Genomic DNA, 12,477 nt, shown 5'->3' with positions numbered 1-12,477 from the left:
TTGAGGCCCCTAATCGTCAGCGGGCCCTGGCACAGTCCCTGCTGCCCACGGCTCCTCAAAGGGCAGATCGGCCTGTGGGGAGAAGGGGGAGGCTGGGTCAGAAGGGCAACAGGTCCCACCTTCCCCTCCATCTGCAGCTGGATGGGCGGTCACCTGGGCTCCGGGACAGTCCTGTCGGTGCAGTGTCCGCCTGCGGTGCCACTGGCGCAGGGAGGCGCGGGCCTCAGAGCTGAGCCCCTGGGGCGCGCGCCCCACGTCGGGCTGGTAGTGTGCGATGTGGTGCAGCGCCCCAAACCACGTGGTCAGGTAGTACCCGGCTGGGGGCAAGAAGGGGCGGTCAGCGTGGCCCTCTTGGCTTCCCTGATCGCCCGAAGTCCCCCTGCAGCGCGCCTGCCTCCCCTCCTGCCGCCGAGGAAGGCTGTTGTCTGGGGCTCTGGCGACCCTGGGTACGCCCCCTGTTGGGTCCCAGCGTTCTGGGGTGGGGGCTCACCCTCTCCGCGCAGCTCGTCCGGATCCAAGAGCTCCATGAGAAACTCCACGTCCAGCTGCGTCTCCCCAATGTGGGGACTCCAGATCAGTTCCTCCGTCAGCGCGGGCAGGAAGGCGTCGGCCCCCAGGGGTTCTGGGGAGGCGGGAGGACAGGTCCTGAGGTGGACCAGGGCGCGCACACACCCTCCGTCCGATCCCCAGGACCACGCGGGCTGGCTGTCCCTCCACCTTGTCCCGCTTACAGACGCCTCCTACCAGAATCTCCTGGTCCGCGTAGGCGCCTCCCCCTGGAGCATGCTGCCCTCTCCCTCGACGTGCGCATAGACACCGCCTACCTCGCTCCCCCAACCCTCAAGCCACTCCCCACTCAAGTAGACGCCGACCCCTCCTTTACCCTGGTTTTCACCCCGAGCCAGGCCCGCGTAGACATCACTGCACACCGCCAGCAGGAGCGCCACCTTGCGGCGCGGGGCGCAGGCGGCGTGGAGGTGAGCGAGGCGCGCGTGGATGCGGCTTCGCAGGGCGGGGGCGGGGCTCTGCCCCTCAGGCCCCGCCCCCACCCGCAGGGCTATTTGGCGCCGCCGCAGTTGCCGCAGCTCCCGGACGCGGAGCGTGCGGAGTCGCGTCCACAGGGCTGGCTTCAGGGGCGCCAGCACCGCGCTGCACACGGCCGCCTCCACCGCGGGGCCTGCGGGGAAGGGGAACAGGTGAGGGCAGGGCCCCAATCTGACCCTCCGTGGCCGATCGCCACCCCTCCCTAGCTTCCGAAGGCCGCCTGCAAGCAAGTGGAGACACGAGTGTGAACACGTGGGGAAGAGGGAGCCTGGGTGTGAACTTGCACACGTGTGAGACAGAACGAGCAGCGGTGTATGTAGGAAAGGGCTGTGATTGGAAAAAGAAACGTGTTCAGGGCAATGGAGAGAAAGATGCTGGATGCGAACACACGTGTAGGGCCAAGCGGTGGCGCCCTGAACCCGTGGGGGTCCCTTTCAGTCCTCCCATTACCCAGATCCTCCTCCTTCTGGGGCACCCCAGGCCTCCTGCTCCCAAAGACAGCCCTGACGTTGGGGTCCTTTGCCAAGTGATCCTGGAGGTCAGTGAGGAGGTGCCGCACATCCTGAAGCAGCTCGGTGGCTGGGTCCCCAGGCCGGTGGGGACCCGCGGAATCCGAGGTGAGGCGCGCCCGAAGGCTGCGGTATTGCCTGGCCACGTAGCTGCTGCGGGCCCTGGCCAGAGCTCGGACGTGAACGGTCAGCACATCCTCGCGGTCTTCCTCTTTATCTGTGTAGTCGTCATTGTCCTCGTCCTCATCCTCCACCAAGCTGGCCAGAGCCGGGCTGGGATGGTGCACGTCCAGGCTGAGCCGGCCTTCCACCCAGGAGACCCTGTGAGGGGCGGCGTTCCTGGGGGCTGATGTGAGGAGCGGGTTGGGTCCCATGGAATAGGGGCAGCAGCTCCCTCAGCCCTCAGGACCCAGGGCCTCTCCCAGCTGACCTGGCTCAGGTGCTTGGGCCGTCTCTGGCTCCATTTCTTTGGGGGTCTGCTCTGTACCCCAGCCTCTGTGGGTGTCCAGGTAGAGCTGGTTGACCACAGAAAGCACCCTCTTTGAGGTGTCCAGTTGGACCCTGCCAACCTGCAGAGAATCTGGGGCCAGCAAAAGTGAGAAGTTGTGCCAGGTGGCCAAGGGACCAGCCCTGGTCCCTTCAGGGCACCAGGAGACTTAGTCCCCAGCCTTGTTGCCGGAGGTGCTGACGCTTGGCTCCAGGCCCCTCCTTACTCAGACCCAGAAGTCCAGGTCCCCAGTCCCCTTGCCACTGAGGCCCAGGAGTCCAGCACCCCCAGTTCCCTCCTCCCCCAACCTTCTGTGTTAGGACACAGGAATCCAGGCCCCATCCCCTGCTCTCTCAGGGACTGCCAGGCCCCCAGCTCCCGCCAGCCCCCTCAAGTCCCATTCCCCTGGACCGAGGAGCCTGGCAAGTTGGCCTCTCCCACCTTCGGAGAACCACGCCTCACCTGTGCGTTCATGTCTGGGCCCTAGAGTGGGAGGGGGCAAGAGCAGCGTTCTGGGCAAAACATCCCTGAGAATAGATAAGTGGAAGCCACAGTGTGGGTGGAATGTCTTAGGGAAGGGTCCCCTTTAGCCCTTTTAATAGGTGACCTGTACCTGCTGGCTGATAGGAAGGCCAGGAGATGGGGCAGGTCCGGCATACGGAGGTTGGAAGATTTCAGGGACACACCTAGGGCGAGGGGACAAGGAAGAATGAAAAAGAAAACTTGGTGGGTGGCAGCCTTCTCTCCCCTGGGACTCTCTCTTCCCCATTTGTAACCCCCACCCAGGGGACTTTCAGAACAGGGGAGTTTCACCCCTCCTTGAGGTCCCCATCTTTTCCTATGTCTTTACTCTTGGATCCCACTTATGCCACCAAATAGGATCCGTTCATTAGGCAAATATTTATTGAGCACTTATTCATTTCCAGGCACTGGGAATACAGTTGTTAAAAGGCAGACAAGTTCACTGCCTTCCTGTAGCTTACCTTTTTTGTGGGGAGGACAGACAGGAAATAACTGAGTACACAAATAAAGATCAGCATATATTATGTTGAATGCTATGCATGCAATGGGGTGATTGAAAGTGACTGGGGCATATCATCTAACTGATGTTTGAAAATCCCACTCTAAGTGCTGTACTCAGGGTGGATCACAAGAAGGAAAGGGCAGGAGCAGGGAAGAGAGAGGAGGCTACCGCAGTTGTCTAGGCAAGAGGTGATGGTGGATCAGGCTAGGGTGACGGAGGCAGACAGAATCGGGAAAATTCAGGAGACATTTTGGAAATAAAGCTGACAGTTCTTGCTGATAAATTTACTGTGGACTGGAAACTCAGGGGGAGGTGCCTCACCTCCAGGAAACTTCTGGATCTGGTAGCTGTTGACTTCTCCTGGCAAAGGTCCTGTCCTCAACACCAGAACCTGGCTGGGGTCATGTCCTGTGACCAGGAAACTCTGGGGGGTGGAGGCAAAGGTCAGCTTGATGAAGGTGTGTGCAGGTGTCTGTCACCTTTGCCTGCCTAGCATCCATTTCCCTTATTTTGGGTTCCACACCCCAGATTTCCTTTGGGGAAACCCTCTCCCTACTCTCAGTGCTTGTGGGTGGGACCATGACCTGACCTAGCCAATAGGATGACTGTGTTCTCTGCCCACTGTTTGGTTCAGGAATGGACATGTGATCCAAGCTCAGCCAATGGACGTCTTCCACAGGATTTTTGCTGGAGCCCTTTGGAAACATGTCTCTTTTCACAGTGGTGTTGCTAAGCTGGTGGGATGTCGCCCTGAGCTGGGGACAACCATTTTTGCTACCAGAAGGACAATGCTCTCCTGAGGAAGAAGCTCTGGTAGACCCTGTTAGCTGTCCTCTCCAGATCTAGCCCAGATTCCTTGCAGAACTCCTTATTCCAGGCATTAAACCCAGCCGGGAGCGATGAATAGTGGTTGATATAGGGAGTGGTTCTCAGCTCTGGCTGTATAACTCCCAAGGGAGCTTTTAAAAATATTGCTATCCTGGCCCCATCTATATATTCTGAATTAACTGTGAAGGCTTTTCCATCTCCTGGTAGAAGACACAGATGCAACTGGTGGGTGCCTCCTTTCTTCCTGCCTGGAACGCACACACGCACTTGGACCTGGGCAGCCCCGGGGCAGCCGTGAAGGACGTGCAAGAGAACGATGGGGAAGCTGGTCTTGGTGGCACACAGCCGCGGAGCTAGAGCCAGCAGCCGCCTTTCTGGTTATGGTAGATAAATGCCTGTTTGTTTAAGTCACTACGGAACAGGTGTTTGTTACTTGTAGCCCAAAATATCCCAAATTCCCCACAGTTGAAAGCAAAGCCAGGAAACGGGATGAAGAGGATTCCTAAGTTGTTTGAAGCTCAGGATCCAGACCTTCCTGAAACCACTTTTATTTCTGTGTTTTTCAGTCCTGTGAATGATAATTAGCCTTTTTGGTTTGCCCATTTTGTGTCGTGTTTGTCCCTAGTAACCAGCCAGGGTCCTGACTGATACAGGATGTCATGGCAGTGTCAGAACGAGTCCCCAGCTGTGATGACTCACCCCTGGTGGCCACAGCTCCACGAGGGCCTCTGCATCTTGGGCACCCAGCTCTGGGACCTGCCACACCCCCCGTGTCCTCCATAGGCGAAGAAGTGACTCTGGGGTGCTGAGGACCCCTAGAGGGGTGTCGCCTGCTCCATTCACCTGTGATGGGACTGGCCTGGGATGGGCAGGGTCCAGGAGGTCAGAGGTCGGTTGGACACTGAGGTGGGGTCAAAGGTGCAGGAAGGGGCAGCCCAGGGCCAAAGGTCAGAGATGAGGTTCAGGGTCCCGTGGCGGGGTGGGCACTGGAGGGAAGGGGTTTCTGGATCCAGGGGTGGCAGGTGGGGACCTCGCTCCAGTACCCCTCACCTCTCCCCCTCAGAGGGGGCTGCAGAGGCCTTGTCCTCCGGCTGGGCCATCGTCAGGAGGCGGGAAGCCAGGCAGCCATGGTCTGGCCTCTGGCAGGGAAGAGGGGAAGACTCGCAGCTGCTCCACCCGCAGGTAACATTCGGAATGTTTATAACCAATATGGCAGAGACCCTGACCAGTCAGAATGGAGCCTCTTGCTGTCCCATGGGTTAACTCTTTAATCCTAGATGCTGGGGAGATCTGGGGACCCCAAGAGAGAGGCCAGTGTGTCTTGGGGTGGGGGGAGAGGACTCAAAACAAGAGCTATTTACAGTGGCAGGGAATATTTCATGATTTTAACAAGCAGTGAGGCCATATGAACGGAACCAGCTGAGTAACAGCTCTTGCCGAACCCGGTGCCTGGAAAAGCTCTTGGCCCACGGTAGGCATTCCGTGCATTTTTTTTTTTTTCCTGTAGAGACAGGGTCTCACTATGTTGCCCAGGCTGGTCTCAAACTTCTAGCCTCGAGCAGTCCTCCCACCTTGGCCTCCCAAAATGCTGGGATTACAGGCGTGAGCCACCACGCCATCTAGCACTCAGATATTTGCCAAATATAGGGCAACATCCCTTCTTCCTCCCTTCCCACGCCAAGGAGGGGCCCTTGAATCTTTTCCTCCAATATTTTATTATGAAATTTTTCAAATGCACAGAAAAGCTGGAAGAACTATACAGGAAACATTCGTATGCCCGCGATCTAGATTCTACCATGAACATTGTACTCTTCGTTCTTTATCACACACTTGTCCCTCTACCTATCCGTCCATCAGACCCAGCTTTGGACCAGGTACAGAGCCCCACGACAGGTTATCACCTGGGCCCTGGGGAGAGGGCGAAGGACAGCACAGCTTCTGCCCCCCAGGGCCTTCCATTCTGGCCTGGGTGGGTGTAGCACGTGGATAATAAGCAGCTAAACCAATACATCAGCCTGCTGGCCAGAAACCCAGAGCGTTAGGAGGGCAGGGGCAGGTGCCCTGTCTCAGGTGGGGTGGGTGGGAGGGCAGGGGAGGAGAGCAGGAAGGGGGAGCAGGGAGAGAGAGGCACATGCCCTCCTGGGTCCCGAGGGAGGGGAGGAGGATGTGGGTAGAGCCGGGCAGGGCTGGATGGGCGGCAGCTGCCTGGTACCATGGGGGTGGGGGGCCGGGTGTGCCCAATGCTCGGTCCCTGGGGGCCCTACCTGTTCTCGGAGGGGAGGCCTGGAGTAGCAGGAAGTGAAAGTGTTCCACGTAGAGAGGAAGCTGGGCGAGCAGGGGGAAGAGGCGGGGCTGGGGGTATCCGAAGTCAACCTTCCTCTCTCTTTCCGGGGGCTCAGGCCTTAAGAGACTGGGCTTTGGAGGGAGGGACCCTGGCAGGCTGAGGGGCCAGGGCTCAGAGCCACGAGGCCCCACACACCCCCTGGGGTCCCCTTCCACCACCCTTCCCTCCAGTTTCTCCTAAGGGCCCGAGATGTGCTGGTTTACTCAGTGGCCCAAGATCTAGCCCCCTCCCTCCAGCTGCGTCCCCGGCTGCGCACAGAAAGGAACAGACGCCAGTTAGTGGTTTTTCTTTTTAATTTGTCTCCAATAAGCGATGTCTTCTGGCCTCCCCATGTGGGAAGTGGGTCCCAAGTGGAGGGGGCCCAGCACCCACTCGGAGTTGAAGGCAGAGACTAGGGAGCTCTTCAGGCTCAGACCCGCCCCTCCCCGCTGGGCATGAGTTACTCGTGGGGGGCCCCCCACCCCTGGGGAAGGTTAGGTTTGGTACATTTGGCCAGAGGCCCTGGGAGTAGTAGCGAGAGTGGGGGGCTCTCAGTTCCCTGTCCTGGGATAGTTAGACGTTTTGGGGTCCCCCGGGGACAGTTAGAAATTAGTGTGGTTTCTCCTGACCCCTGGAGTAGTTAGAGACCGTGGGCTGTTAGAGGCGGTTGCTCAAGACTTGGCGTCTAGATGTTAGATTCTGGCGACGGTTGGGTGGGGGCAGCTGGGACCCCAGTTTTGGGAGGAAGTGGTTAAGAGATTGGGGGATGTTCTGAGCGCCCCAGACAAGAGCTGCAGGTTAGCGGGGGGGGGGGGGCCAGGGTTGGTGGGGGCTCAGCTGTCCCCGAGGAGCTGGTGTCCTTCCTGGGAGGTACAGCTGTCACTGGGGTTTCTCCCCTTCTGTGGTGGCCCTGGCTGCCTCCTGGGCAGGCGGTGGGGACTTCCTCTGGGAAGTCGAACTGGTGGGGTTGGGGGCCCCTGACCCTGACTGGGCATCTATTCTGGCATGCTCCTTCCGAACAAGGTCTTCCAGCTCCTTCTGCGGGGGCAAGGTTCACAGAAGTCAGAGGTCACCATACAGAGGACCCAAGGGGCGGAAGGAGGGTCCAGGGACTGGGCTCGGGATAGGCCGGGGTCGCCCAGCTCCTCACCTTCCATCCCAGGAGGTCGGCGAGGGCCAGGCAGCCCTGGTCACAGTCACCCAGCCAGGCCACGTCCCTGCAGTGCGGCAGGAGAGTCAGAGCTTGTCTGAGGCCCCTGCCAGCTGTGCCTTTGCACCCTCCCTCCCTCCCACCTCGCCCCAGGCCCAGGCCTCACCTGTAGGCCTTCTTGGAGTCGAAGTCCATGCTGCCTCCCAGGCCCAGCATCATTCCCAGGAAAGGGTCCCTCTGTGGGGGAGGGAGCGGCAGGGTGGGGGTGGGAAGAGAGCTAAGAGCACAGACCCTGGAGCCGGGTGACCTGGGTTTGTATCCCAGCTTTGTGACTTTGGTCAAGTGACTTTGGCGTCTCTGTGCCTCAGTCTCCTCATCTGCAGAATGGGGCTAATCAGGGACCCCCTGAAAGGGCTGCGGTGTCGGCGAGTTACCCCATGTAAATGCTGGGGACGCGTCTGGCCCATGCTACGTTTTTGCCTGTGTGGCGTCACGGCCTGTTTCCCCTCCAGGGGAACAGCCCTCCCCAGCAGGCGCTCCCCCTCCCCCGGACGAGGAGCTGAGGGGGGAGAGGGCAGACCCCCGACGGCACCGGGGAGGCCCTGGGTCCAGCTGAGCCCCTGTCTGAGGAGCCCTCACTCCTCCGTCCCAGGAAGCACGACAGACATTCCTTCTTTGGCTACGGCCGCTCGGAGTTGGAATTCACTCGCTCGAAAGGGTCCTGAACGACCCAGGCTGGAGAGTCAGGGCAGCCTGGACCCTGACCCTCCTGGATTCTAGAATCCCTGGGTCTGAGCTGAGGAGCGCTGGGCATCTCCAGTGGGGACTCTCTCTGAGGCCTGCCCCCCAGTTCCCCAGGAAGCTGGCGGGAGGGCAGGGAGGACCCGGTGGGAGTGGGGCTCACCTGGCCGGTCTTCTCCTTGTTGATGAGCAGGCGCGGGGTGGAGAGGGGCGCCCTGCGGGACGGCCAGCTGAGTGGGCGGCGCCCTCCCTGGCTCGCCCAGCGCCCCGCCGTCCCCACAGCCCGACCCGACCTACTTGCCGATGAGGGACGCGAAGGGCTGCACCTGCAGGGAGGTGCCCATGACGATGAGGAGGTCCGCCTTCTGGAAGTCCTATGGGGACAGCGGCCAGTGAGCGCCCCGGGACCCTCTGCCCAGGCCGAGCCGCCTTCCCCTCCCTGCCCTGGGCCGCCCTGCCCTCCGCCAGCACTTACTGACTGCATGCAGGAGAAGAAACGCGCTGGGAGGTTCTCGCCGAAAAATATGATGTCTGAGGCGGAGACAGACGGACCGACAGAGAACCGGAACGCGACAGTGACAGGGGGAGACAGAGAACAGGCAGGAGCAGAGGCTGACCCGAGGGCTGGGGTGGGAGTCAGGGAGCAGAGGGGACCGGCCAGGGGGACAGAACCCTGCTCTCCCCAGGACAGATTTGGGGCACTGGTCCGGGAGACAGAGGGGGCCAGAGGTCGGGGGGAAGCATGGCCTTTGGGAAGGGGTCAGTGAGAGGGAGGGGGTCCCCACCCAAGCCCACCCCACAGGTCCCTGGCCCGAAGGCTCACCAGGCTTCACCACGCCCTGACACTTCTCACACTTGGGAATCACGTCCGAGAAGATCTTCTCTGAGTGGGGAAGGGGCAGGGAGAGAAGGCGGTAAGAGGCTCCGGGCTGGGGGCTGCAGCCTCCCCCCATACCCCTTCTTCCCCTGTCAACACGCACACCCCCCAGCCACCAGGGAACCTGCCGGGGGAGCGGTGTCCGCCCTGCTCAGAAAAGACCTCCCTTCTTAGAGAACCCCTCCACCCCAGGCTTCCAAGGCTGGCTCCCAGCACCGCTGTCTGCAGCTAGTGAAGAAGGAATAAAGGAACGAACTGAGCAGACACTTGCCCTGCAGGGAAACTGAGTCTACCACCCCCACCTGGGGAATCTGGACTCGCAAAGTCAAGTTCTGCCAGTGGGTCTTTGAGGGCAGCCCCACTTCCCCCGGGGTCACAGAGGCCCGGTGATCCCCAGTGGCAAAGAGAGGGGGAAGAACACGCAGATGATCTTGGGGTGGGGACAGAATCTTAGGCCAAGCTGCTTCCCACCCTTGGGTTCTGTGACAGACCCCCTGCGCCGCCCCCAAACATGTACCATCCTTGTGACAACCATCCTCCTATTGCTCACGGATTTAGGAAGGTTGAAAGCATTTCTGTCACTTGCAACCCCCAGAATTCTAACCGCTTCATTCAACCATTCATCCATTCATTCAACAAACGTTTACAGAGCATTGTTTTAGTGTCTGTAATTTACTTTAAAATAGTTCTGCATCGACAGCACGGTATCTGTGAGCGATGCGTGTGACACTGCTGTAGAGGAGACATAACGGGGTGATGTGCATTGTACCCTGGCCCCAGCTGTGTGCAGTTGGGCTATTCAGGAATCCTCCCTCAGCCCAGGGGTGTCAGCTGGCATTTTATCAGAGAAGGCCCGACTACAAATGCTGCAGCTGTCCTTATCTCACACGGACACCAGAGGCTTTGTTACGTCCGCATAAAGAACGTCAGACATGGCTTTCCCTGCGTGAAATAAGTGGCTTCTTAATCAGCACAATGGATGTCAGAAATAGGCTCTCCCAGGCGTTCAAGACACACAGATTGGTTGATTTTTTTTTCTGGACACTCTGTCCTTACATGAACAGGGACTGTGACCCTAGCAAGCCCTGTGGTCTGTACTCCTAGCGACAGCTTCCAGCTTCCCCCCAGCCAGGCCTGTGTCCAGCCCACTCCGCTCCGTAGCTTCTGCTTGCGCTGTCCGATATGGTAGTCAAAGCCATAGATGAATTTCTAATTTTTTTTGTGTGTGTGACAGGATCTTGTTCTGTTGCCCGGGCTGGAGTGCAGTGACATCATCATAGTTCACAGCAACCTCAAATGCCTGGGCTCAAGCGATCCTCCTGCCTCAGCCTCCTGAGTAGCTGGGACTACAGGTGTGCGCCACCACCCCCTGTCTGACTTCTACAATTTAATCAACATTAAGAAAAAATTCAGTTCCTCAGTCGCGCTACCGCATTTCAAGTGCTCGACAGCCACATGTAGCAAGTGGCTGCCACACTGGACAATGCAGATATGGGATGTTTCCCTGGTCCCAGAAAGTTCTACCGGATGGTGCTGATCTGGGAAAGCAGGTGCGTTTGCCGCAGTGAGCCTTTCTTGCAAGATGGGAGGGGACACAGAGCTACGGAGCCATGAGCTCCCAGAACAGGCCACGTGCCCATTTAGGGCCCGAGTCCGAGAAGAGCTGGACGTGGTCTGGAGCTTGCGCCCACGGCCGCCTGGATGTGAGGCGGTGTGGGGAGCGATAAATCGCCACCTCAGATCTTTGGGGGCCGCTAGCACCTACTCGAAGGAGCCAAAGAGCTGGGCAGGACAGAACTGTGGCCACTGCGGACAGAGCCAGCTCCTGGCGCTGAGGAACGGCCAGCGAGCGGGGGGCCAACCTGGGGGCGCCGCCAGGCTCACCTTTCATCCAGCTCAGCGAGTACTCGCGCCGGCAGAGGGGGCTGACGCAGTGCGACGTGTGGAAGGTGCCGTGGGCCTCCACCAGGTCCTCGGGCTCCAGCCCCGCCACTCGCTCCAGGGTGTCTATGTTCTGGCGGGAAGAGGGTCAGCAGTGAGTGAGCCGCCCAGCTCGCGGCCAGAAGGCAGGGCAGGGAGCGGAGGTGGTTGACAGGGCAAGAGAGGACGGAGGGGGAAGCAGGTGGCAGGGAGTGTCTGGAAACTGTCCTGCTCATCTGATGCTGCCACTGAAGGGGTAAGAGTCACAGCAGCTTAAAGCCAGGGGCCCAGACTCCAATGTCTGTGAAGCCAGGCCCACTGCCGCCGCAGCCCAGATGGTGTTTTTCTGCAAATTTGGACCACTTTGCTTCCATTTTTCAGATACGTTTTGTTAGAAGCATATGCTATACTGCTACCTGCCAGAAATGTATTGGAATAAATGTATACATTTACAAGGTCTCTGCTGTAAACAGAGCCCCCTCAGATGCGGCATCCTTGTACAGTACCCAACCTGCACAGCTGTACGTGTCAGCCCTGGCCAAGCAGTAACATGAATAAATGAATCAGGAGTGCTCACTTGGTTTTAACCACGCTGTTTTCCGATTTAGCAGTCAGATCTTACTGTGGTCTGTTTCACAGATGGCATATTAACCTGTATTCTTTTAAGACAGAGATACTGTCTGCATTAAACATTCTTTCCCACACGGACATTTGTGTTCTCTCATTTTTCTTAAAGCACGCAGCCCCTCCGGAGCAGCTTTTGTTAGCCCATGAGGAATGCTGCTGAAGCAGGTGCTGACAGAGGACACAGAGGTGGCCTGTCATCTGTGGCCCCCGGCTGAGCTTATAAGGTTTCCCAAAGGCTCAATGAACAAGGGAAAGGGTTTCCTTTTAAGGCAGACTGCCCTGCCTGCCTTCTCTGCTCCCTGCCAGCAATCACCTTATCTCCACAACATGTCCCCAAGAGCCACTGTCACTCTTCCTAGCGTCTCTGTAACTTCTCCCCTCCCCGCTCTACTATAAATCCTGGCTTTGCCTTTGGTACCTGACTCAGTCTATTGCGTAAGTAAGCAACACGCATGCAAACTGAACAGCGTGCAGAAGAACCACCTAAATGTGTCATTCTCTGGCAACACTGTTCATAGAGAAACCACAAACAAACAAGAATAAGGCAGATCTGAATCTATGGCTATGAAATAATCTCCCCGAGATGCTAAAAGGTGCCAAAAAAAAATAAAAAAAGTGCAGATTTGGGGGGTAGTGAATTAAAAAAGAAAGTGCAGAAGAACAGGCCAGTCATGGTGGCTCACGTCTGTAATCCCAGCACTTTGGGAGGCCAGGGCAAGAGGATCGCGTAAGGACAGGAGTTCAAGACCAGCCTGGGCAACACAGTGGGACTTCCATCTCTAAAAAATTAAATAAATAAATTAGCCACATGTGGTGGCATGTGTCTGTAGTCCCAGCTACTCGGGAGGCTGAGGCGGGAGGATCGCTTGAGCCCAGGAGTTTGAGGTTGCTGTGAGCTAGGATGACGCCACGGCACTCTAGCCAGGGCAACATAGTGAGACTCTGTC

The 12,477-nt window shown here is 58.4% G+C and overlaps 2 protein-coding genes across 2 annotated transcripts in view; both read right to left on the bottom strand.

The window, feature by feature from the left end:
- Positions 1–9: 9 nt before the first annotated feature.
- Positions 10–4,728, bottom strand: RINL (Ras and Rab interactor-like). Its single transcript, XM_012657086.1, has 10 exons — positions 4,592–4,728; positions 3,386–3,488; positions 2,654–2,726; positions 2,503–2,567; positions 1,984–2,133; positions 1,495–1,899; positions 884–1,177; positions 491–622; positions 154–317; positions 10–72 (listed from the first exon to the last, which is right to left on the bottom strand). Exons 3-10 carry the CDS (start codon positions 2,695–2,697, stop codon positions 10–12), a joined length of 1,317 nt encoding a protein of 438 aa, XP_012512540.1. The 5' UTR covers positions 2,698–2,726; positions 3,386–3,488; positions 4,592–4,728.
- Positions 4,729–6,520: 1,792 nt separating this feature from the next.
- The window catches only part of SIRT2 (sirtuin 2), an 18,157-nt gene continuing 12,200 nt past the window's right edge, over positions 6,521–12,477 (bottom strand). The window contains exons 8-15 of the mRNA XM_012656977.1: positions 10,868–10,997; positions 8,930–8,989; positions 8,582–8,637; positions 8,404–8,480; positions 8,270–8,321; positions 7,532–7,602; positions 7,366–7,432; positions 6,521–7,253 (exon numbers count right to left, since the gene is read on the bottom strand). Of these exons, the coding sequence (XP_012512431.1) occupies positions 7,095–7,253; positions 7,366–7,432; positions 7,532–7,602; positions 8,270–8,321; positions 8,404–8,480; positions 8,582–8,637; positions 8,930–8,989; positions 10,868–10,997 (672 nt within the window). The 3' untranslated portion in view covers positions 6,521–7,094. The remainder of the gene's footprint in view (positions 7,254–7,365; positions 7,433–7,531; positions 7,603–8,269; positions 8,322–8,403; positions 8,481–8,581; positions 8,638–8,929; positions 8,990–10,867; positions 10,998–12,477) is intronic.

The sequence above is a fragment of the Propithecus coquereli genome, unplaced genomic scaffold (assembly GCF_000956105.1).
Source record: "Propithecus coquereli isolate 6110/MARCELLA unplaced genomic scaffold, Pcoq_1.0 Scaffold53, whole genome shotgun sequence".
NCBI lineage: Eukaryota > Metazoa > Chordata > Mammalia > Primates > Indriidae > Propithecus > Propithecus coquereli.
The sequence above is the reverse complement of the archived record's forward strand: the minus strand, read 5'-3'. Positions and strand labels throughout refer to the sequence as shown.